Genomic DNA, 25,395 nt, shown 5'->3' with positions numbered 1-25,395 from the left:
TGATTCTGTGACTGTTTGCCACGGGAGGGAGGGACCCTGTGCTGGGGCAGGGGGAAGGTGTGACAGCAGGGGAGGGAGGGCCATGGCCGCCATTGCCCACCCCTGCACCACTGAGGGGAGGAGGAGGTGGAGGGTAGGGAGTGGAGAGGGGGATGGGGAAAGGTGTTTTAAAATTTAATTTTCATTCTCATTATCCTACTCTGATCTCGTTGGTAAATGTGGTTTTGTGGTTTAAATTAATATTGTTTTCCTGAGTGAGCACTCTTTGTCCATGGCCACAACTGGTGGGTGGGCTCCAGCCAGGACCGATGTCTTAAGAAAAGGTTACAGCGGTGTCTTAGATGACAGGAAACCTCATGTGAAGCTGGTATTTCTTACTCCTGTATGCAGACATAAACATATACCCTGTGTTAAAAATACCCGCCCTCCCCCCTTTATTTGGGAAAATCAAATGCAGATGAGATACATATCATAGAATCATAGAATAGTTTCAGCTGGAAGAGACCTTCAGGATCACCGAGTCCAGCCTTTGTCCCAGCCCTATCAACCTCCTAAATGATTCCCCCCAACACAACACCCACCTGTCTCTTCAACATCTCCAGGGACGGCGACTCAACCCCCTCCCTGGGCAGCCTGTTCCAATGGCTGACAGCCCTCTCAGTATGGAAATTCCTCCTGATATCTAACCTGAACCTCCCCTGGTGCAATTTAAACCCATATAGAGTCTGTAGCCAGATTCTATACTCTATTCTACTTTCCAGGAGCGGAATGCTTCTAAGAACAGCACTTTGATTTAATTTATGATATAAAACAAAAGTGACAACGACAAATTGATATTGTTGGTTAGTAACACAACGAATGATGAAGTTTGACTTACTAAATACCTGCAGTGCCACTGTCTGAAATTCTTTCTGCCGTTTACCACCCACAGTAGCCTCCAGTAATCCTGTGCAGGCTCCTCTTTTGTCATCTTTCTGTCATCTTGGGCTCACGAATCACCGACCCGTCTACTTTTGCATTCTCCACATGGAGCCTGACTCTGTCTTTTGTATTGTTCTGTTTCTATTCTACATGTGTATTAATAAGCCGTCACAATGGTCTGTCACGTTCAAAAGAACCTCGCAGATGTAAACCTAAGCAAATGCACATTTCCCAGCAGTAGCAATCAAACAAAAAGTCTCTGTGACTGAAAGCGTGTCAAAATTACACTACCCTATAATCATTTCTGTGTGATAACACTGTGATTTTGTGCATTTATTTCAGAGTTTTGTAAGAGTAAATGTTTGGAATTTTTTTTTTTAAAAAAAGGATACTATCTGAAAATTCTTGCATGAATTCGCCCACAAATTATTTGATATTCTTTATAGCTTGTACTGAGCAAACCTGCCTTTCCCTCGAGTGTTGCATCACTGAAGTTGTGTAAGGACTCTCTCATCATTCCTCTTGCCTCAGAAATGATGGAAATAATCAGCCTTACAGATTAAATATAATTATTTAAACTTACCTACTTCCTTTTTTTTTGTCATGGTCACCATGGCCATTAGTATAAAAAACACAATTTGGGCAACACTTTTTTTCCTTAGAAATAGGAAAAATTTACTTAACTGCTGAGAGGGGAAAATTGTTTACAATATTTAATAGAAATATATTTCTATAAAGTGTAGGATTATACTGATTACTTACATTACAAGTACAGAAAAGACTTTTTAAGGTCAGTGAAAGAGCATTTCAAAAATTGTTTAAAATGTGACTGTGCAGCTGCTTTTAATGATGGTAGAGGTTTTGGTTTGCTGGTGGGTTTTTTTAATTTTGAGACCTGAAATATATAGTTTTTCATTAAACATCCAATATGATTTCATTCTGATTGGGAAGAAAAATATATTTAAAATCCCTGCTTTAAGAGGAACAGGCCCTTTATTTATTGTTATTTGTATGTAATTCATTGTATTAGATCTGTTGCGTCGTTAATTCTGTTCTACTTGTCCCTGAACCGTGTTTGTGTGTTGTTTTGAGCATTCTATGTCTTCAGTAGGTAGTAATTTGAAACTACTTACCCAGTGATACTTTAAATTGTTCACTTTTTTGTGCAAAGCCAGAGCAGGGTGTTTCAAACTCTATTACCTTGTAAAAGGAAATCCAGCCTACGTAGTTTGATATTGGAACGTAAATATGGTGCTCCCAGTTCATCCCAGTTATTAGTGTCTGACAACTCTGTTCATAAAGATAGCTCTGCCCCAGTTTGACTTATTTCGGTATTTCCCACTTACAGATCATGTTGTTAATTAGTCTTTGATTTCATCTCACCCTCTGATTTCGTAACACAAAAACAATTTCCCAGGTTTTTTTGAGATTGTTTTCCGCTATTGTTTTCAGGTCAATAATGACCGACTTGTACTACCTCAGTCAAACAGATGGAGCAGGAGATTGGCGAGAAAAAGAGGCCAAAGATCTAACAGATTTGGTACAGAGGAGAATAACTTACCTGCAGGTAAGAGGGTAGAGCTTTTAAATGGAGTTAAACATCTTTTTAAAAAATAGATTGCTTAGATTTACCCTTGCAATAGAATAATTTCATGACACTTTTAAGTGATTGTTTGTATACGAATCAATAATAAACCTGCTGCCGTGGGAAGATCTGAGTGTTTTTTTTGTATTTACGTGTTTAAAATACAAAATTTAATTATTGTGGGTTTATCCTGTAATAATGAGAAACACATGAAAATAAGTATTTCCCTCTTTTTTTGTTTTTTTTTTTAAATTCTAGTATTTTCTGTATTACAGAGGAAATTACATTGTTTTTTGTTTCTAATGAAGTCATCACTGATAGATTAGAGAAGCTAGAAACGTGTAAATGTATTGCTGCTGCACATCAAATTCCATGTGACTCTTTCAGGGAAGGATTTAAAAACTCTACAGAAGGGACATGTGTTTCCTTAGTAACTGTCTTTGAGCCTTAAGTTGAATAATGGTCATACATATTTTCCAAAAAATGTAATTCTAGCTTAGATAAATGGTATTTTTACTGTGTAGGTCATCAAATATAGCACTAAATGCTTGATTTTAGCAAATGAACAGTGACATGTTAAAAATATTTGGCTGTTTGGATGCTCAGTTTTTGTTGTACTAAAATATGAAGTATGTGATGAGCCATCTCTCACTGAACTATTCTTTCACATGCTGACTGTGGGTTTTTTATTAACCTCTTTTCAGGCTAAACGTGTGTAAAATTTTCAATCATTCTTCATGTGTGAGAATTGTAATACCTTTAATGTTTCCTTCCTGGTGTCTTCCCTTAACACTGATTCTTCACCAGGCTATTGAAAGTGAGCATCTACGAGCTGACAAATACAATAGGCTGTTGATTTCTAGAACAGCACCAAAATACATGTTTTTCTTATATTGCTTTTTGTTAAGTCTAAGGTATTACTTGGTTAATAGTTGATCTCCCTTGGCTTTATGTCACTATGAAATGTCAATATTTTTTCTTTCCTATGCTTACTTTAAATTTCGTTATTAATACAAAATTTCACTTGTCACGAGTCATGCTTGCTTTGGTTAGTTTCTTCTGGAATTCATTACAATCTTCGCTAGACTTGACTAATTTGAAACTTCTTAGACATACAATTCAAGGGCTTTGTCCGTTACCAGTTCCTCCATGTTTCATGTGTGCCAGCACTGAGATAACTAGAGACCATTTCTCTGTGGATTTGTAATTTCTTGCTCCTTTTTATAATCCGGTTTTGATCTGGGACCCGACTTTGTCCCTCGCTCCATGACTACTTTGTTTCTTTGAAGGTTGTTTGCTAAAATAAAATATTTATAACAAATAAATAAATAAAATATTAAAAAAAATTTAAAAAAAGAAGATTACACCGTAGCTGAACCTGCGGATAGGCTGGTTGGTGCTTGTGTATGTTTATGGATGATCATTTACCTCCAGGTGCATAGCGTTACATTCATTCATAGAAAAGATTCAAAACCCAAGGCGTGGTAATTCTGTGTGTGCAGCATTGCCCAGGGGTAAACCTAGCCAGCTCTTCAAAGGCAGGAAATATCCTTTCTTATGAGGAGCTGCAGCCTTTGAGATGGGTCATTCCCATACACAGTTACTACCTGTGGCTGTAACTAACTTGTTGCCCTCGTCACAGAGTGTTAAGGGTTGGAAGGGACCTCAAAAGATCATCTAGTCCAGCCCCCAGCCCCTCTTGCCTACATGCCTGTAAGCCAGACATACGCTTTTGGAACCCTTCTAAAGATGAAAATATCTCTTGTTTTGAATGAGTGTTGCAAGTAATCTTCCAAAACTGGAATATGTCTGTGACAACAGATTTGGAAGTCAAGTTGACTTATTTTTTCGTGTGGGTTTTAGGATTTTGAAGAGTACAGGGCTGACTATAAGCAATGTAAAGCAGTCAGTGGTCTGAAATTGCACGTATACACCTCTATTCATATAATAAGTGTATTAAAAAAAGAAATAAAAGATTTAACAACTCTTGCCTCCCAACTCCATGCCAAAAAGAGTGATGTGGAACGTATTTGTGGGGTGGTTTTTTTTGGTGAAGAATGGAAGTACCGTATAGTTGTCTTTCTGGTACATGTTGAATAGTGACAGCTGCATTATTTTGGGACATCTCCCTGGGAAATCATTTAGCTGAATGATTGTGAACAGTGATGACTGCTGTTTCATTTGGATGGCATTACCATAAATTTGATTTAATGAGGCTACATTTAGCTAGTTCCCTCTAGTTAGAGCAACACTTACAAAGCTAGGAGCCTGCGTTTAATCAAAAGACCTTATTTTCAGTGATGTTCATTATCAAACGATTGAAGTAAATGTGCAGGAGAAGTCAGACAAGGGCTCCAGTAGTACTGTGTTTCTGGAAGTAGTAGAGTGAGTAAATGATCATGAAGGCAGCAGTTGTTTTCTTTCTTTTATGCTTATTTTTGTTCTATTTATTTTAGGAAGTTTGTGATTCAGAATGCAAACTCTAACGGAGTATTTTTGCCTCCAATTTTTTTTAAAAACCCAAACACTTAACAGCTGCAGAAGAGTTTTACACTACCAGCTTATACTTGAGTTATGTTACCTTTAACTGGATATTAAATTGTAGATAATAGTCACTGACACTGAACACATGGGCAAGACAGTCTTCAACCCACCTGTGCTTAAACAGCCAATTAATAACATTGAGTGACAAGATCTTGGAGTTACCGTGGCTCATTCCGTGGAAAATCCATTTCAGTGCTCCTCAGTCTCTAAACAGTGCATCTGCCCCCTGGATAGACTGTGCAGTTCAATCAGAAAGGGTATAATAAAACTAAAAATCTTGAAGAGGAAAGTAAAGAGGGTGATCAAAACCTTGAAGCTGGTATCTCTCGGGAGTAAAGACTAAATAGATGAAGATTCCGGTCTGTTACAAGAACTGAGCGAGCGACGTGATGCACAGAGTTCTTCAGTCTTGAGTCCCCTGGAGAACTGGAGTAGGAATGATGGTCTAGTCTCTTCTGAAGAAGACCCACTGCAATACAAGACTTGTGCTGCTTTTGCAGAATTAAGTTTAAGGCTGAGTTTAACAAGACTTACACGTTTGTCATAGTAGCATGTAATCTGCTTCAGTCTTGTTAGTCTTCTTGTAAAGATTTATAGCGGCAGCATTCCTTTGGCGAAGCATTGGCTCTGAAAATAACTTTTAAATATTTTTATTTAATGGTTAATGGTTCCTTGGATGCAGGAGAACAGTTTTAAATAATCTTATGAGGATAAAGCAACTCCCCAAGTCAGTTATTTGGAAGAAGCCATTCAAGGATATTCCTTCAAACAGGCAAACCGATGAATGTTAATTAAACCCACGACTAAACACTACTCTTTCTCTCCATCACTAATTCAGCTTTCTAGGTCTGCAGTGTAACAGATAATTTCCCAGCTCCATTACTCAGGGCGATGGCAGCCAGACTTGTGTAGCCCTGCTGCTCTCAGGCAGCCTGTGAGCCTCATCACGAAGGGTGTATCTCCCGAGTTCCTATGTAGTAGGTGACATTTCTTGCAGAGGAGACCTGGATGTACTGTTTTCCTTGTAACCTCGGCAAGAGAGGTCGCGTGCAGCCCAAAGGACTGTGTAACTTCCTAAGGGGGGAAGGAGCTGGAATGTGCCAGCGCTCACAAATGAGAAGCGATGGCAAATTGCCTTTCTTTGAGAGCTGAGCCCCGTCAGTTTAGTGCAAACCCTGAATTTTGCGAGATCAACAGTGTGTGTCTGTGCTGTTGGTGATGGAAAACCATCAAATCCGTTTTGCCAGTTACAGAAATCCACTTTTATTTTAGGTGACATGTAATATTTTCCTCCACAGAAATACGTAATTTTAACTACTTCAGAGTTCTGAAAATCTGTTCCTGTTTTCAGTGGCAGTGTCCATAGAAGCAATTCAGAGGTGTAAACTCTGTCATGGCTTGGTATTCTGATCTACATTTTGAAGAATGTTTTATGTGCTTGGTTGGGTTTTTTTGGTTTATTTGGTTTTTAATGCAGTTGTACAGCTGTTCCATTACCGGACTTGACACTGCTGGAGGATTCTTCTGCCCCTCTTGCAATGATGTAGACAACTCAGCTGGATGTAAGAGTCTGTGACGAGCAGCGTAGTTGGGGATGGGAGCAGAGCGCACTGCTCGTTCAGATCAGAGATTTGTGATTGTTTTCTGTGACTTCATGCCAGGAGGAAAAATCTGTCAGCCTTCACCGGAGTTGAAATTGGCTGTTGTTAATTTTTATCAGCTCAGTTGATAAAAGTTGCGTTGCTTTGGTTGGCAATCCTTGGCTTGTGAACACGCAAGCTGTTCTGATGCGTGCAACATGGTTGTAATTTTCCTTCTCTCTCGATGGTTATTAATTCTACCTTTTTCATAAAATTCCAGTTGATACTGCTATCTATCTAAATGTTTCTACTTTCTTTTTTTAAATTCTCCGTAAGTAATTTAAGCTCAAGTACTGCCTTGTCTTAAGATTTGAGTGTAGCAATTTGAAAAACCCCACAAAAAGTAGGAAATTCTATTTAATTTATTGTTGTTCATAGCTAGCTAAACTTTGAATCAGATTTTTTTTCCTTAAAATGAAAAGAAAACCAAATGCTACAGTAACACGTGTTTTGTGGTTTGGCTTTTTTTCTTTTCTTTCTTTCTTTTTCCAGGTCTGAACTATTCTCACACAACTGAATGCATAAATAAAAAAAATAAGTATTTTTAGGACTTAGAATATTCAGATGTCTTGATGGAGAGACCACTTCTCCAGATGGTGATTGCTGCTTTTTGGAAACACCTGATTTGTTGCAAATTTACAGAAAATTTTATTTAAAATTGTCTAGATGCAAGAGGAACAGAATTTATATTGACGCTTAAATATGAGTGTTCTGTCAGCGTAACTGAAAACTAACATTTCATTCTAGAGATTTTATAAAAAAACTTTTCAGAATGTAGAAGTATGTCGAGAGACATGCAAGTATGAATAGATACGGCAAAGTCGTATGTCTTACAGAAAGTAAAAGCTCCTGTAGATGATATTGTGTTGTCTGTATCACGTTGTCCAGATACCTAAAAATATTTACTAATTTGCCCTGCTACACATGACATTCACATCATGCACGCATGTTCTTCCTTTGCTGTTGTTTCTTGGATGGTAGCTTTGCAGTATATTATTTTATGGGGAGTGCATGCAGATTAAAATATGGTGTTTTATCAGTCTGCTCAGGTCTGTGTTTTACATTCTGTGTTTGGTATGTGGTGAGTTAGTCTGAGAAGCAGTCGGTTAGTCAGCATTTGTGTTGTTCTGTGTCCTCTAGTCAGGTAGAACTCTTCTTTCGTTGGATGACATGTGTGCTCATTGAAAGAGAACTAACAAACTTGGGAAAATGCCAAAGGAATTCCAACACCGAGAGTTGTGTTGACAAAATGTGAACTCTGAGTCCAAATGTTAGCTTACTCTGACAGATTCACAAATGAGAAAGTAATTTAAAATCTTGAAGGTATTCTATTTCACATTAGGACAGTGAAGTATGTTCAATAACCGTGCTCACAGTGAAGAATTCACATAAAATTTTCATGGAGCTGAAGCTTACTCATCCATTTTAATACGAGACGTATTAAATAGCAGGATGGCTCGTGTGATTCATGACATTTGTCAGCTTTTCGGAAAAAAAGTGTGCCTTTGTGTATATCTTCTCTTCAGCTTCAATTTTCATCCGTGCTTACAGAACCCGAAGGATTGCAGCAAAGCGAAGAAACTCGTGTGTAATATCAACAAAGGCTGTGGCTACGGGTGCCAGCTTCACCATGTAGTCTACTGCTTCATGATCGCCTACGGCACGCAGCGAACGCTCATTCTGGAGTCTCAGAACTGGCGCTACGCCACCGGCGGCTGGGAAACTGTGTTCAGGCCGGTGAGCGAGACCTGCACGGACAGATCAGGTGCCACCACCGGCCACTGGTCAGGTAAGACTGGATTAACCGAGAGGATTGCTCCTTCACGTCCAACTCTTTGGGTACCTCTTTCTTTAATGTTATGCAGAGCGTAGTAACTATGACTGCAACTGTACGCCTAAGCATCTTTTAAATCTTGTTTTTGTGTTGTACTGAAAAAATATTATCCTTATTAAGGTGTCTCTACTTTGGCAATACAAATTTTTTGTATTTCAGATTTAAATTATAATCCTCCAGCAGTCTGCCACTGTGTAACGTGCCAGATATGAATGCAGTTTTTGTGGGAAGAGAGTGTTAAATAGAGGCTGTTGTTGGTAAACTTCAGAGCAATAAAGCGTATTTCAAATAGAAAGCAAAAGAAACACAAAGAAAATGGTATCCAGTAGTCATTCATACCCCAACAAGATAATGAAATAATTGAAACACTTTTTAATGTAAAGTGAACTGACTCAAAATTCAGCTTGTAAAGACAGTGGCACTGTTAAAAAACTTTTTATTTGGAGATCAGTAAGTTGATCCGTTTATACTAGGCTGAACAATTTTGCTTGAATAACTAGATGGGCCTTCATGTTTGGAGGATCGGATAGCTTTGTCTCACAGCAAGCAAACAGCATTTATTTTAATGGAATTGTCTCAGTCAACATCTTGAAGAATTATTAACATTTGCATGGTTTATAGCTTTTTCTATACAAACATTTTTCAGGTGTTTGTCAAAATCGAGTAGGTGTATAGGACAACTGGAGATGGCTGGCAATGTGCTAACATTTTGCTCTCAATGTATGAAAAACAGTAGGAAGAATTCTTTTAAATTAAATTTCTGCACAGATAATTATGTGAAGAACTGTAAGCTTTTCAAAACACAGATTTTGACTCCTCTGCTTTTCTTAGGTATACTTATTTTTTCTTAAATCTGTAACTGGTATTACAATGGGAGTTTATAAATATTACGATAAATGCAGGGAAGACACAGTAAATCGAAAAGAATACAACTGACCTTACCTAAGACTGGCTAAATTTAGTGAGATGTCTGTATTGATTCTTGGAAAAAACCTGGTTAAACAATTGGGTTAGATAGAGGTGGAATGTGAATTTAAATAATATTGTGTGTTACAAACAATTAAAGTCCACATAATAATTATTGGATGAGTAGATAAGCTAACAGAGTAGAGAATGGGCTAAGCCCTGGACAAAAACAGTTTAGCGTGGGAAACAGTCAGGGAGATACTGTGCCGCTTTTCAGGCTGTAGCTCTTTTATTTATCAGCATTGATGCAAATTTTGATTGTTTGCATGCAGCACATTAATCTTGTTCCGGAAAGGAATTTTGGCGTAGCAATTCTCTGTTTAAGGACAGGTAAGAAAGGCTGATACTCTTATTATTTATGTTAGTTGTGCCTACAGACTCCAGAATTTCTTTCCAGTGTGTTCTGAAGGATGTAGTTGGCAGCAACTACAAGTTGTGACTTGGAACGTTTTAAAAATTTGTAGGGGTTTTCAATAGATTATGCAGACTATGCTTAGCAGTAAGAGTCAGCGCTTTGCTGAGATGCTGTTACAGCAGATGATTTTCTTGCTCGAGCTACAGCATGACTTTGTCAGGCCAGTGCCACCCCAGTGCCTTGGAGACAATGACACAACGTGCAGTTTGCCTGTTTGGATAGCAAGCCGAGATTTTCAAATTCTGGGTTGACAAAAACTGTTTGCGCCCTGCTGTCTTCATTCTTCCTCTTCTGCTGTCTACCCTGGTACATAGATTTTTGGGTGGTGTGTAAAGTTTGCTGCAGGGAAGAACAGCCAAATCTCCAAGTCATAGAACCATACAACATGTTGGGCTGGAAGGGAGCTTTAAAGGTCACCCAGTCCAAGCCCCTGCAGTGAGCAGGGACACCTTTAACTGGATGAGGTTGCTCAGAGCCCCATCCAGCCTGACCTTGAATGTCTCCAGGGGTGGAGCCTCCACCACCTCTCTGGGCAACCTGTGCCAGAGTCTCACCACCCTCGTAGCAAAGAACTTCTTCCTAGTATCTAGTCTAAATCTACCCTGCTCTGGTTTGAAACCACTGCCCCTCGTCCTGTTGCTGCACACCCTGGTGACCAGCCCCTGCCCAGCTTCCCTGTAGCCCCTTCAGGTACTGGGAGGCTGCTCTGAGGTCTCCCCTTTGGGAACCTTCTCTTCTCCAGGCTGAGCAGCCCCAACTCTCTCAGCCTGTTTGCTTTGTAGGAGAGGTGCTCCAGCTCTTGGATCATCTTCATGGCCTCCTCTGGACCCACTTCAACAAGTCCATGTCCTTCCTGTGTGGAGGGCTCCACAGATGAACACAGCGCTCCAGGTGAGCTCTCACCTGAGCAGAGCAGAGGGGCAGAATCACCTCTCTTGACCTGCGTGCCACGCTGCTTTTGATGCAGCCCAAGATGGGATTGGCCTTCCGGGCTGCGAGCGCTCATTGGTGGGTCATGCCTAGCTTTTCATCCACCAGTACCCCCAAGTTGTTTTCTACGGGGCTGCTCTCTGTCCCATCGTCCCTCAGCCTGTATTGATAATGAGGATTGCCCCGACCCAGGGGCAGGAACTTGCACGTGGCCTTCTTGAACCCCGTGAGGTTCATATGAGCCCACTTCTCCAGCTAGTCTCGGTCACCCTGGAGGGCATCCTGTCCCTCTGGCCTGTCGACCACACCACTCAGCTTAGTCTCATCTGCAAATCTGCTGAGGGTGTGCTTGATCCCACCGTCTGTGTCACAGATGAAGATTTTTAACAGCACTGATCCCAGCAGGGACCCCTGAGCAGCACCACTTGTCAACCATTTGCATCTGGACATCGAGCCGTTGACCACTACCCCCTGGGTGCAGCCGTCCAACTAGTGCCTTCTTCATTGAACAGTCCGCCCGTCAAATCCACATTTTTCCAATTTAGAGAGTCGTCAGAGACTGCACCCTGTACTCTAGAGTCACCAGAAATTTCCCCTTCCTTCATTTCTGACAGGTGCAGGGCTACGCTGTGTTCGAGGAGAACTCTGGACTAGTCTCTGGACTTGGAAATTAATGCCAGTGCTGAGAGGAAGAGAAAAATCTAGATGTTCCTTCCTTTATTTGTCTTTCTCTTGTTGAAATGGTGGAAATGCGTGGCCTGAGCCATCACTACTTCCAGACGGGGAAAAGTGTCTGTTTGGACGAGTTTCTGGGGTTTCAGTTGTCATTCCGCAGGGACTGTGCCTCTCTGTTTCTTAAACTCTTTAAATCCTCAAGCCATCAAGGCAGAACTGATACCTTTCAAGGATTCTGGTTACATACAGTGGAGTGTTGGTATCATCAACACTTGTACTCCCGGGAATGATTGCTTTATAGCTATTTTACTTCCTTCTGAAAATTCTTGGGAGTTGAGTTGTACGCTAGGGTTTGCTGGCTTTTTGAGAGGGGTGTCTTGTTTTGTTTGTCATTTGTGCTTCTTTGTTCTTGGAGAAGCAGTAACGTTTCTTATTTATGTTGGATCCAATAGTACTTGAAGATCTTTGTTATCTGCCTGATGAGCAGTCTAGTGAGGAGCTGTGTTCTTGATACGCAGAGGAAGGAGAATTGCCTCTGTAGTGGGCAGTTCAGCCCAGGGTCTCTTTGAGTCCAGTCATAACAAGAATTAAACTTTGCTAAAATTTCCTTGATCTAACACAGATAAGCATCAATGAGTTATGGTAGTTTGCACTGTTCTGTCTGTGGAAAAATGCCTTACAAATATTTTACTACTTCAAAACATTCCTCTGATTAGCTTTTTGTAGCTTCTTAGGTGGTTCAGGTACGATGATAACCTTGCTGAATTCAGAGGGAGGCAGGGCAGGATAGAAGGTAGGGAAATGTAGTTTAGGATAAAATGCAGAAACAGCGCTTGCCTTTCTAAAGCACGTAGGCACCTCTAGTGTTCACTAAGTCCAGTTAAGTCTAGGTCAGTGTAAGCAAGCTATGTCAAAGAAATTCCTACAAAGGGTGAGTTCCTCTGGTTTTGGTTACACATGCGAGTCCTCATTCATGCAGGTGAATCTTAACGTTTTTCTCCATGTGGTTGACAGTCAGAACATGCCCAAATCTTCAGTCTTCTCAATAGTACAACTTCATACCCAGTGCATACAGAATCTTAAAGAATTTTAACTATTCAGGTCCTAGAGATCTCAAATTAACTTTTCCAGATTTACAAAACCCAATTTACGGATCGGTGTGTAAACATACCCATGTGTTTATGCATGGAAAGAACATCTATGCATTGAAATAATGTCTGTTCTTCAAATCTTCAGGATCCTACGAAACTTGTATATGAAAATTCTAGCGATTTCTTGTGAACAAGATTTCTTTCCAGAAATTCATTTTGAGAAACGATTGAGTGGAAAAATTGTCATCAAAAACTCGTTCAGCTGAAGTTTTATTCACGTTTGGCAAAGTTAGCAACTGAAACCTCCATCTGGTCGTGGTTCTGGACAGATTGCTCCATGTGACCCCAGAACTTAGTTGCAGGCAGTTTTGTGAGCCTTGCATTTAGCATAATAAGCGCTGATCCGGTGTTCTGGAGCGCTTACGTACACGTGGCTTAGGGCCATGCTCTATATATTTTCCTGAAAATCTGTTGGAGTAGACCATGATTTCCTGCAATATGGGCTCTTGCTAATGAAAGTACAAAAAAGTTTCCTTTTAGCTCCCTGCAGTTGTTTTTTTGACTCATCAGGATGAATAGTTTGAAGGCTGAGTGTGTGAAATATCTCGAGGTGATCAAATTATTTTTTTTTAATTAACAAATGCCACTAATTTGAGTTTTGGTCTTCTAGAAGTAGAAGCCATTGAGCTGTGAAAGCCAATCTTTGTAAGCTTTGCCCGCTGGCCAGCCCCACGCGCTCGGAACTGTGCGAATTCTCGTCTCGCGCAGCAGCGTGAATGGTGCTGACGCTGAGCTCTTGCTCGCTGCGCTCTGCCTGCTGGATACTTGATTGCCAGTAAATCTGAAAAACGCTCTATCTTGCCAAAGATTTCTCTGTATTTTTTTTTATGTCTTTCTATGTTTATATAGATTTTGATTCCTTTTTTTCTTCAATTCCCTGTACCTCTACAGGGGCAGATAAGTCTGAAATTCTTAACAGTAATTAAAATGTCTGCAAAACCACTCTTTTAATTCCTGTTGCTGTACAACTTCTGAAATCAGCATGGGATTTTATGACATAATTGTTTAGAACCGTACATTTATCTATCTTTTTTAAATTAAATTGCCTCTGCTCAACACTTCTATTTTAGTTGTTTTAGCTACATACAGGTTTGAGGTTTCTGAAGTCTACCTTTAACAGAACAATTTAGATAGTAATCTCTTCTACAAAGAATTAAGAGGCTTATATGAGCTGAGAATGTGTATATATTTAAAATATTATTGGTCCAGTCCTCTCCTAACCAGGTATAAAGCTAAGCTTGTTTGGTTCAGAGGAAATTAGCGTGTTGTTGGAATCTGAGAAGTAGGGTAAATTTTAATAAGCAAGTTGATGTTAGTCTGATAGCAGAAGATTAGTAAGGCATGTCAGCTGCGCAGAGAATTTAGGGGTCACCTCATCCCGTGTCGTCTCTGGCAGGAAGTGCTCTTTGTGGTTGACATCGTATTCCTACAAGTCAAGTTCAATTTTTATAGCTTAAATATGTTAGAAGATTGAGAATTCCATCACAGGTTTTTGCAAATACAGGTATTTTACACTGTGGCATAATTTTTCTTCTGTTTCACTCTTTCATACTATCATTCTAGAGAAAACAAAATAATCTTAAGAGATGGTTACATGCATGTTCTTTTTAATTTTAAATTCTACCTTGCCTGCACCTGTAACTTGTAGTTCTTTTCTCCTTGATCTCTGTGGTCAAACTATTTATGAGTAATTCAAGTAGGAACTGTTGCAAGAAGCATGTATGATTTCCCAGTGTAAGAGCCAAAATACAGAGATCTTGTGAAGGCATATTTATCATGAAATTTTTGATTGATATTTTCTTAACAATATTGATGCTCAATCTATTTTAAATTGCCAGGTCATAATGTTTTGTTTCCATTGCCACATTTTAAACCAGGGGTTTACGATGTCTTGGTGATTTATGATGTCCTGGTGACATTCCCCCATAATACATCGAAGGAGGGCTTTCAAATAACTACATAAAAAGCTGGATCAGCACAGAAACTGGGAGGAGAAAACAGGTGAAGAGAAAGGCCAGACTGATACGCGGTTAGAAGTCCCATCTGCATTACGGGGTGGGAGGTAAAGAAGCCACCGACATCCTGCAGCAGCGCAGTGCGCTCCTTCCCCTGCGGCCTGCGAGCCACTGAGATGAAAGGCAACTTGAAAAGGGGACCCGAAAGTTTCCTGCAGCTGCCTTGAAATATTGGCTTTGCTGCCTCCGACCAGGGTTCGGCGACTGAATGTTTTTAAGGCAGGGGTACCCGGAGGGGAAAAAGTGGCAGAGCTCCTCGTTTGGCGGCAGTGCCAGCTTTTAAGTATTCATTGAAATATAATCTTAAAATATGAATTAACTAATATGTTTATATGTATAATTCAAGAAAGAGAATACTGTGCGTACACTAAATTAATTTTTAATTTGTTAAAGCCAATCGAGCAACAGTAGTCAAAAGGACTAAATGAAAATTGCAAACGCAAACCTTAAAAGGTTCTGCAGAATTAATTGCAATTAAAAAAAGTTTCATTCCGTGAACTAGATCTTTCTTGACAGTAGTTTTTCCTTTATGTAAATCCGAAGAATATTTAGTATTAGCCTAAAAATTGCTTTAACTTCTGTACTTGCATAACTTGAAATTGTATGAATTACATTTTTTCCCCATATCTCACTCTTCTTTGTAAAATCTTGTAGAACAAATGGATTCATTTCTAGTTCTAGTTCTTAATATCTTTTTTATACGCTGACTTTGATTATTTTCGTTTTAATTCAAGGAAGTTTACAGTACTGTGCAGCACACTGGAAAATGGTGATTTGAGGGAGCAAAGCAGGAGAGCAATCTGTCTGGTACGATCCCTTTGTTTCAGTGGTTTTAATCTTGAGATCGAGCTGCTGACGTTTTGTTGTGAAGGTGCTTTGTAAGATGCTCGATGTGAAGACGTTGGCGTAGGTAAACGTGAAAACATCCTTAGCAAGCAGTAACTCCTAAGAGGACCTTAGCGTTCGAACGCGGTAGGCGGCCTGAGTTTCCAGAGCGATGCGGTAACCTATGGAGAGTACAGGGTGATGCTTATTTCTATCTAAGGGGAGAGTTATTGAATGGCAGCACAAAGTTATTTTTGCCTTGCGGAGCGACGGCCAGGCTGCAGCGCGCGGTCTCCGTGTGTCGTCTGGCCGTCAGAACGGGTATGGATAAATATGAAAGGATTCTCACGGAGAACAAGGCCAGAAAAATCTGCTTTACAGTAAGAGATTAAAGGACATAATTCAATTTAAAAATGAAGCAAGTTTAAAAGGCTTGTCCTGCCACATTCTACAGGCTTTTCTGTATGGGAAAAATTTCTGCTTTTAGACAGAAGCGTGTGACTGGACAATGCAGATGGGGAGATAAGGTCTGGTTTTTACAGAAAGATTGTTTGACTGTAGTAATTTATTCAGGGTGTGTGGTAGATTCTCCGTCACTAAGTCTTCATTTCATCAAGATTATATATGTTTTCCAAAACTGTGGATTATCTCGCTTGCAATCCTTTAATATCGTTCATGTGGGGCACAGCAGGTGGCTGCGGTTCTGGCACGTGTGGGGCCGGCAGCAGCCAAGTAGCTGTGCCCTGGCTGAGCACAGCTTGTTTGTTCCCAACAGCCCTTCTCCTGCTCTTGTGCGAGAGAACAGCAGGCAAACAGCAGTTGAGACATTTTTTTAAAATGTGTATTTTACTCTTGGAGTGAGGTGAGTCAATCTCTGATAAGGAGCATGAAGGTGCAACTGAAGAGACGGTGCCTCTGAGCACGAGGCAGTCCTTTTGCACTCCGGGTACCAGGTCAGCACCTAACTCAGGGAGCAAGCCTGCTGCTGGAAGGAAAGGAGCAAAGAATTGGAGTCAAACGGAAGTCAAATTCATTTAACCAGCCGATCTTACAGTGAGGAAAACAACTCCACGGATACAGAGATTGATTTGTGTTCCTGAGCCTGCTTTACTGTGCGTCCGGGCTTCGGGGGCGTTATGAGTTAGTGATGGTTTCCAATGGTGAAAAAAGATCTTTTCTGATGGTTAAAAATTGACTTTAAATGTGCTTTGGACCATTTTGAAATCCTTTTCTGATTAGAAGTCATGGAGTCAAAAATATTTGGAGTATATAATATTCAAAAATAAAAAGGAGACTGATAGAAGTGAATTCAGAATCACACAGAGGGTAATGAGGCAAAGATTTCAGTATCTTTCAAAAGCAATTGCATGATTTCCTGGTAGGAATACATGTCATGAGGCATAAGTAAAAAATTACTTTTTCATTTTATTCTTTTTTTAAAATTGACACATTTAAACTAATTTTTTCACCAGCAGACCAGATACAAGTGCTGTGTGTTTCTTTTAGTTTCACCACTTCTTAAATTAAGAATTAGGCAGACAACACTTTTTATCACTGCAACAGTAAATAACGTTGCTTTTAATGAAGTGTACACCCTTTATAAAGTATAACTTGGCTGCTCTCTGGATCATAGAAAAACTGAACAGTTCTGCTGTGGCTTTACATGTGATTTAAAACTCCGTTTGTGATCCCGTTTGGAATCACGAGTAGAGCAGGTTGTGGTGTTTTCCTGCTATGAACCAATTCTCATTAACTTTTAGTCACATGGGAAATAGCGTATGGAAAAGTAAGATCTTATCATATAGGTAAAAAGAATAATCTTCAGAATATGATAAAGTTGTATTTAGAAGATACCTCATAACATAATTGAACTCAGTCCCAAAATCCCTGGGTAGTAAAAAGAAAGCTGTTGAAAATAGTCCTGGGTTTTTCCCCTTTGCCCATCTTTAAAAAGGCTTTCCTTGCATGGATCATCTGCCCGTTGCGGTCAGAACGAGGAGTTGTGCTCCACCAGTGTGTTTTGTGTTCACATGAAAAAAATCAGTATTCTTTGGGATGTCAGGAGTCAGCATTAGGCATCTAGGGAAAAAAAATACCTCAGAAGTGTGTTAGGTGTGAAATGACAAAGTTTCAAATGTTAATCTGAGCTCCTAGGGCTGCGTAAGTTTCAATCTAAACTGAAGCATTCTCAGATTTTGGGGAATTTATCACTTGTGTTTAAGTTTCAGATGACTTTCTCATATAAGGACCTTGGTCCTTATAGAATCATAGAATCATAGAATCATAGAATCCTAGAACAATTCAGGTTGGAAAAGACCCTTGGGATCATCGAGTCCAACCATTAACCCTACACTGCAAGGTCACCCCTAAACCATATCACCCAGCACCCCATCTAAACAACACTTGAACACATCCAGGGATGGCGACTCAAGGCAGTCTATTCCGGTGTCTGTTCACTCTTGCCGTGAAGAATTTCTTCCTAATGTCCAGCCTAAACTTGCCCTGTTGCAACTTGCAACCATTCCCTCTGGTTCTGTCCCTAATTCCCTGTGAGAAGAGACCAGCACCAACCTCTCTCAGCAGTGTCCTGGTGAGGCAATACTGCTTCAAAGTCATCTTTGAACAAGGGAAATCCCAACTGGCAGCTTTGGGGCAAATTCAGGTCATGGCAACATTTCATCCAAAGCCTTCCTATGTCTTGAGAGTTGTTGCCACATCGCAGAACACCGCCCGGACGCTTGGGAACGTGTTGTTTAATGTGGGGTCAGCCTTCCCGTTGGTGCCGTGCCCCCAGTTCTGTAGGGAGAGGCCGTGGGTCAAGGCTGGGCGTTTCATTCTTTTCTGTATAAACTTCGCCAAATCCTGAAGGGTGCTTGTCTTTTTGCATTTGAGTAATGAATGAAAAGCAACCTAAAAATGTCAGCTAATTGCTGGAGAGCTATTTCTTGTGTAGATGGAGAATGTCATACTGAAAAGATGCTTTTATTGCTGTATATTTTGCTAGACATGAAAAATCGACTAAGTTAGGCAAATGGTGCTGAATACAGTTTTTCCACCATGTGAAATAACTGAAGGTTATTTTAGGACTTAGAAAGCAGAAATAATTTCTTGCATTTTTTATTTCTGCCTCGCAATCTTTAGGCCCTCAGCCCACTGATGTCTTCCTAACGGTGTGGACAGATAAGAAATTTGAAAACACTGCATTTTATTACATTGGCCTTCTAGCTACATTGGAAGACACACATTTATTTTGTTAAAATTTCATAGGAAACAATATTTAATATTCTAAAAAACCCATCAGTAGTATAATTCCATATTTTTGGCATTATACGTCTGTGAATGCCGTGTAACATGTTTTGTAGAGGAAACATTAGAATCTATTTTCCTTTATCTGGTATTGCATAAGTCCTGGGACAAACCTCAAAATCAGATACTTTATTTGCAAGTACCCCTAAGACCTATAAGAAACAGTAATGCTTTTAGGTTTCCAGTAGTGCACGAATTAATAATACTTTATTACTGTAATAGTTATGAAGAAAAAATTAATATTTTCCTGTGAATTATCTTGGAATTTGTATTGATTCTTACATTATGTTTTCTCCTTATTTTCTCTGGAAAATTCACAATCTTCCAACGACAGACCACTTGAAAATGGGTATAAATGCTATGACTGAAGATCAGAAAAAGTTCCTTTTCCGTTACTGCAGGTTACCCTTTTGGTCGTCCGTCTTTTGGGCTGATGGCCCAGGGGAATCAGTACACGGCTCTGTTTCGGTTTTTCAGGTGCAGTGTGAAGGTGAGGTGTGCCTTGCTGCGAGCAATTTGATCCTTGAGGTCCCTTCCAACCCCATATTCCACAGCTCCATAGATTTCCACTTTTACTCTCTGCTGGTTTATTTACTGCTACGTGTACCGTGAGGGTTGCGTCCCATCTGGACTTGTGTGTGAAGGTGTTTTTACTGATTCGGTGAAAAAAGAGTCTTTCAGGTGTTCAGATTAGGCTGAGACAAGACTGAGAGCTCCAGTTACAAAACACTAGCTCAGAAGATGGTAAAAGTCCTGACTCAACTTCTGCACTAGATGCCTCGACAGCCACCTCTGAATATTAAGCTCCATTTTCACGACCTGTTGGCACCTTTTAGGTCTCCAAAAATATTGCCTGGAGGTTGTCTTGGGATTTGCATGCTTCTGCATGCCTGTTCCAGCCTCATATGTATGTCCAATTAGCATACGCATCCCAGAGATCGGTTCCTGCAGATCAGTCCCTGCAGCTGTTGAAGGATTATTATAAAAGTAAGCTTTTTATCTTCCATTCCAGAAAAAGACAACCGAATATTCAAAGCAAGTATTCGGAAGTATTTTCAGGTACATAGTAATTAACATTAGACTGAAATAGAAGAGAAGCCTCAATGGAATTGTTTCAAATCAAATCTGAAATTAGTTTTTCTTCAATGTTGCTGTAAAGATCTTTTCTATATGTTTTATGAGATTATTTCAGCTATCCTTATGTAAGATCTTGTTTTTAAGTCATCAACTCTGACTTGTGTTGGCACGAAGGACTAAACCTGGATAACGTGGCAAAATCCCTTTGCATTTATAAAAGTGTATTTGCCTTTGCAAATACATTTTATGATGTTTTCTGGTAGCCAGGGACTTGGAGCTTAGGCAGGTACCCCTTTCATGTATGCTCTTTAGATGAAATGGGGTGTTGTTCAAAAGCAATTGGAATATATAAAGATAAAAGGAAAAATAAATTACTGGTAAGCTTCTTGATTTGTGCAGTCGCACACTTGAGCTGTAAACTCAAGTATCGAAACAACTGGGGAAAGGAGAAATCGTTACCTTTTAATGTTCTCTCGAAGTGATGTGACAATTGCCATAGAAGTCTTCTAATAAGTGATGAGAAGCGAAAGAGAATTCTGGGGCTTTGAGACGCGGTGCACCTGAGCTTAATAAAAAGGAAAGGCCCTAAAGGCATGGGCGGGTGCTACCACTGCCGTTTCGATAGACTCGGTTTGTGCTCTCGTTAGGTCCAAGAGGGAGAACGTTCATTGAAATATCATTACGTATGAGGGCAGAAAGAGCACTGCTTTATCCTGGAGTTGTGGTTTTGATTATGGGCAGGTTTTTCAAAGAACCAGAATGACTGGGGAAAATAAATACTCTTGAAAGTCAGTGGAACTTGCGGCACAAACACATGGTGGTAGTTCAGAAGCTCTGGAAGTCAGTGGTTTTCTGGAGCAGATATAAGACTACCGTTGGAGAGGAGCTGACAAAACGCTATCTTTGGCAGACAATTATTTTAACCAAGTTTCTTGCGAGAGCACAAGTTTTATCATCGTTTACGTTTCTGTCAGCTTTACGGTCATCAGCTTTACGTTTCTGTCTGCTCTTTTTTATCATAACCTAGTACAGGATCTGAATGTGAGGTGAACTTTGGCCAAAGTTGACTGAAATAGATCTTGTTAAGGCCTCAGAAGTCTTTAGAATAGATGCCCTGAGTATGTGTATCCAGCCACTGAGTCCTACCAGCAAGTGAGCAGCAGTACCTGAGCGCCGATGCCGTGTGCCAGCAGGCAAACGGTGCCGAGGGGTGGTGAACAGAGTGCCCTACGTGAGGCTGGTTGCAAGAGTTGTGCGAGGGTGGGGAGGACAGGCTGCAGGAAAAAAGCCTTGGGAGTGCTGGGTTGAGAAAAGAAAGAAAAGACATGCTGGCATGTTTGAAAACACTTCGCTTTATTCCCTCCTGAAGACAGCAAGAGTCAGCCTCTTGGGGTGACAAATGGGATGACACTACCCATATGGCATGGAAAACCTGGAGGAGAAAAAAAAGTCTGTCTTTTCAGTTTCTTTAAAACTGAATTGCACTAAACTTATTCAATACCTGCCTGCCTTGAGAGGTTTGATTAGATAGAGGATGATTAAAGAAATTAGTAAGTGGAACACCAGTGAGAAAGTAATCAGTAACCAAGTTCAAAAACTTGTAAAAATGTACTAACTGGCAAAAGCCTTGAAGCATGAGGGGCTTCTGTCAACACTTCAAAATTTCTAATTATAATAACTACATGTTCTATAACAACACGTTCTTTGGTTTCTATTTGCACATATTTAATTTTGTGACTTGCTCTTTGTTTGACTGTTACTTCAGTAATGGTTCCCTTTTCGGGTCTCGTGTTGTTTTACAGAGGAAGGAACTCTTAATCTTCTCTGTGACGTAACCGCGTGTATTTTCAGTTCCTTCTCAAAAAGTCGTTTTCTGTATCTTGAGTGCACTTGCTAACACTTGACCTAGCAGGAAAGTAGTTTTCTGTATCTCAAAGTGCACTCGTTACTACTTGACCCATTAGTTAGTTTTGCACAACCAAATTATTTGTTTTGCCTTAATGAAATACATTTGTTTGTTCCTGATTTTTATTTGAGGTAAGTCTTGCAATTTCACTGCTCTTAAAATAATATATTACATGCAGTTAGCTGAAAGCTGGCATCTGCTTGGCTGTTTTTTTTTTCCAGAGTCTTCAGTATTTTTGTGATTTCGGTAAATTTTAATCTAGTTTGCTGTATTCTGAGAGCTTTTGTAGTTATTGCTGGCCAATCTGGCCTTATGACAGCCTGTGGAAATTTTAGAAGCGCACTCTTACCCTTTGCATGGTGTGGGACGATGTGTTGGGTGCCTTTCAGGATCAGAACGCCAAAGAGTGGGTCAGGCAGCTCCGTCAGCTTTGTCAATACCAAGACCTTCCAAACGGCTGCCTTTACCCAAGTGGGTTTTGTCAGAGAGAGTATGTTTAAAAAACTTGACAGTGGTGCCATACTTAACAAAAATTCAACTTTTCCCACGCAGCTTAGCATCCCTGCTTTTTCTTCTCTGAAGGACTGCAGCTCATTTCCTTCTCTGACTTAATATTAGCCATCTTATTCTAAGAAAACAGAAATGCTCAGTATTTTTACTAAATTTAGGAACTTTTACTAAATTTTTCCCGTAACTATGGTATAATAGGTGGTAAAAATACACATCATCCATAAAAAAAGAATCATCCATAGCTGCAGTACATATTCTGTGGGATATTCTTCTAAAAGGTCCCTTTACAGAGGTGTTAAACTGTGCAGTGATGAAGTATTAGCGTATAGACGAATCTATAAAGACAGATTTTCCAAAGGTGATAAAATTAATTGAAAGTATAGCTGACCATAACAAACATTCCTATTTAAATAACCGTATCTTGGAGAGCTACTGCTGAATTTTGACTGGTTTTAGTAGGCTCACCTGGTGTTCCTGTAGCCTTCTGTCAATGTGAGACTTAATGCGACTGTCGTAGTTCTAGGACTTTGTCACAAATGTGCTGAAATGATTTTTAGTGCATGCACAGTGTTCTAACCTCAGGGATTTTAAACTGTTCTTAAAAGAAGACTCGTTATCCTTGCACTGAATTGTTTTTTTTCAGCCGTTAGGTTTACTTGCTCATCAACAGTTACGTGCATTTGATCCCCTCTATTTAAAAGAGTTCTCTTTCCTGGCTGGGGAGCACTAAACAGGGAACTTTGCCGTCTTTGCCAGTGAACACAGCAGACAAGGAAAATATTTTGGAGGAAACGAGCACACTAGAAATCTTACCCGAAATGTTCAATGGTTCAAAAATGTAATGCTTCTTATTGTGTTGTCATGTATTATAATTTATGTCCGAATATGAAAATAGCTTTGAATTATCGATTATGTAGACACTTATGTTCCTTTAACTTGTAAAAACTGTTAAAAACTTTAAGTGGCTATTGAGTGTTGAATGAAAGCCCCATCTAAAACATCTCTATATTCTCTATATCTTCATAGTTTAAGTTCTTCAAGGTACGAATTCTCTCTCTTTCTTCCATTTCTCACAAGAGTAGCTAATTCAGTGGTTTTAATGATGTCCAAAATGCTGAGATTTACTACAGTAAAATATATTCAAGAGAGCAGTAGGGCTATGTATTTTTTAACAGTTTCTTATGCCTTAAAATATTTCTTTATTTCTTAAACGAGTTACTGAATTTTAAGTGTTTTGGATAACAGTAGTGCTGTAGGTGTATATAAAAAGGTGTGAATATATAAACGGTAACACTTCCTATATTTTATCAACCGCTATAAGAATTCAAGGAACTTTACCTTCATTCTACTGGAGTGGATTGTGAGATACAGTTTGTACATCGATCTAGTCTAAACCCATGACTTCTATTAATTTTTTAAATGCTGTTTTGAAAAAGTGGAGCCACGGTTTAGGTCGTCTGTTTGAAGTTGCGGATTTTCGCTGCTATCTTTGGGATGTTACTTGCCAATGGTAAAGCTTACGACTTGACTCATCCGAGTGTGTATTTTAAAACAGGTGAGGCTAATGATAAGGATGTGCAGGTGGTGGAACTCCCCATTGTTGACAGCTTACACCCACGGCCGCCTTATTTACCCCTGGCTGTCCCCGAAGACCTGGCCGATAGGCTCGTGCGTGTGCATGGGGATCCTGCGGTGTGGTGGGTCTCGCAGTTTGTGAAATACTTGATTCGTCCACAGCCTTGGTTAGAAAAAGAAATAGAGGAAGCCACAAGGAAACTTGGTTTCAAACATCCAGTGATCGGGTGGGTATTTAGTTTTCTTTTTAACTGTCTGTGCTTAAATACGTGTACATAGTGATTTTGTTCAGGACAAATTGATTTATAATGGTTATCCAAGAGCTGTAAGAATTTTGTGGGGAAGGAGGGGGCTTTCTAGGTGAAGATATTTTAACTGTGCGTAATACAAGTTGATTACAACAATTTGTTCAACCTACTTGCCTGCTTGTGCTTGGACAGATAGAGAAAAGGTGGCACAAAAGAAGGGCTTTAACACGTCCTTCCATATCCAGTAACGTAATACAGAATTTCGTTCATGTGGTTGCCTCACAGCTTGTATTGCAGACACTTTCCTGACTGCATCTTCTCTTCCAAGTGCCTGTAGCCTTTACATTTCAGGGAAAGTGGCTAAGCCTGAATTAACACGCCAAAGTCCACAAGTAGTTCTGTTGCTGGCTGCCCCTGAGCGTGGTGTGCGCCTTCCCCTCTCCTGCTGCTCTTTTCACCAGTGTTAGTTCTTAGCAGTAACTGGGAATGGGAAAGGACTGCGGGGAGAACGAAGGAAAGCACCTGTGGGCAATAGAGAGCAGCTTGTGGAAGAAGGTTTTACTGTCATGTACCGTGAAAAATTTTGCTGGTGCTGTACTAGAGGCTGCAAATATTGCTCCCTTTGCCAGGACTTCTTTTTTTTTCCCCTTCTTTCGATCCTGAATCTTTCCTTTTTAGGAGTACAATGTAGTTCTGTCCAAATGTTAGGTGCCTTTTGAACGTTGAGTTCAAAACGGCTGGATCTGAAGACTTGTTAGGTTTCAAGCACATGGGGAAGGTGCATTTTCAACTACCTTCATTCAAACCCTACCTCGTAGTTGGTGTCCCAGTATATCCGTGCTGCAAATATTCCTATTTTGCTTTTGAACTGTACTGGTCAAGTATTATCCAACTACACCAGATAACTTTCAGCGCAAAAGCAACACCTCATATGCTGTAATTAAGTCTCCTTCATGCTTTGCTTTGTTACCCTTTGCCTTCCTTGCAAGATTGTTCTGTTGCTTTCAAGAACAGACTGGCAGCTAACTTTGTGTTGTCAGTGTCCTGATGGACATCAATGAGTTTTAATCCTTCCTGTTTTTATGTAGGTGATTGATTTAAAATGCATTCTAAAAGCACAGACACGAGATCGAAAGTTAAAATTTCAGTTGCTAAAGCATGTGTTGTATTTATAAGTTGAATTCCTAGTTTCTGCCTTTTTCCAGTGTTCACGTCCGGAGGACAGACAAAGTAGGAACAGAGGCAGCGTTTCATCCCATTGAAGAATACATG

At 40.0% G+C, this 25,395-nt stretch overlaps 1 protein-coding gene across 1 annotated transcript in view; it reads left to right on the top strand.

Moving 5' to 3' along the window:
* Window positions 1-2,377: 2,377 nt before the first annotated feature.
* FUT8 (fucosyltransferase 8 (alpha (1,6) fucosyltransferase)) overlaps window positions 2,378-25,395 on the top strand; it is a 23,150-nt gene continuing 132 nt past the window's right edge. The window contains exons 1-4 of the mRNA XM_009869957.1: window positions 2,378-2,488; window positions 8,242-8,479; window positions 23,856-24,102; window positions 25,329-25,395. The exon at window positions 25,329-25,395 is cut by the window's right edge and continues 132 nt beyond it. Coding sequence (XP_009868259.1) covers window positions 2,381-2,488; window positions 8,242-8,479; window positions 23,856-24,102; window positions 25,329-25,395 — 660 coding nt within the window. The 5' untranslated portion in view covers window positions 2,378-2,380. The remainder of the gene's footprint in view (window positions 2,489-8,241; window positions 8,480-23,855; window positions 24,103-25,328) is intronic.

Source organism: Apaloderma vittatum, unplaced genomic scaffold, assembly GCF_000703405.1.
Source record: "Apaloderma vittatum isolate BGI_N311 unplaced genomic scaffold, ASM70340v1 scaffold7485, whole genome shotgun sequence".
Classification (NCBI taxonomy): domain Eukaryota; kingdom Metazoa; phylum Chordata; class Aves; order Trogoniformes; family Trogonidae; genus Apaloderma; species Apaloderma vittatum.
The sequence above is the reverse complement of the archived record's forward strand: the minus strand, read 5'-3'. Positions and strand labels throughout refer to the sequence as shown.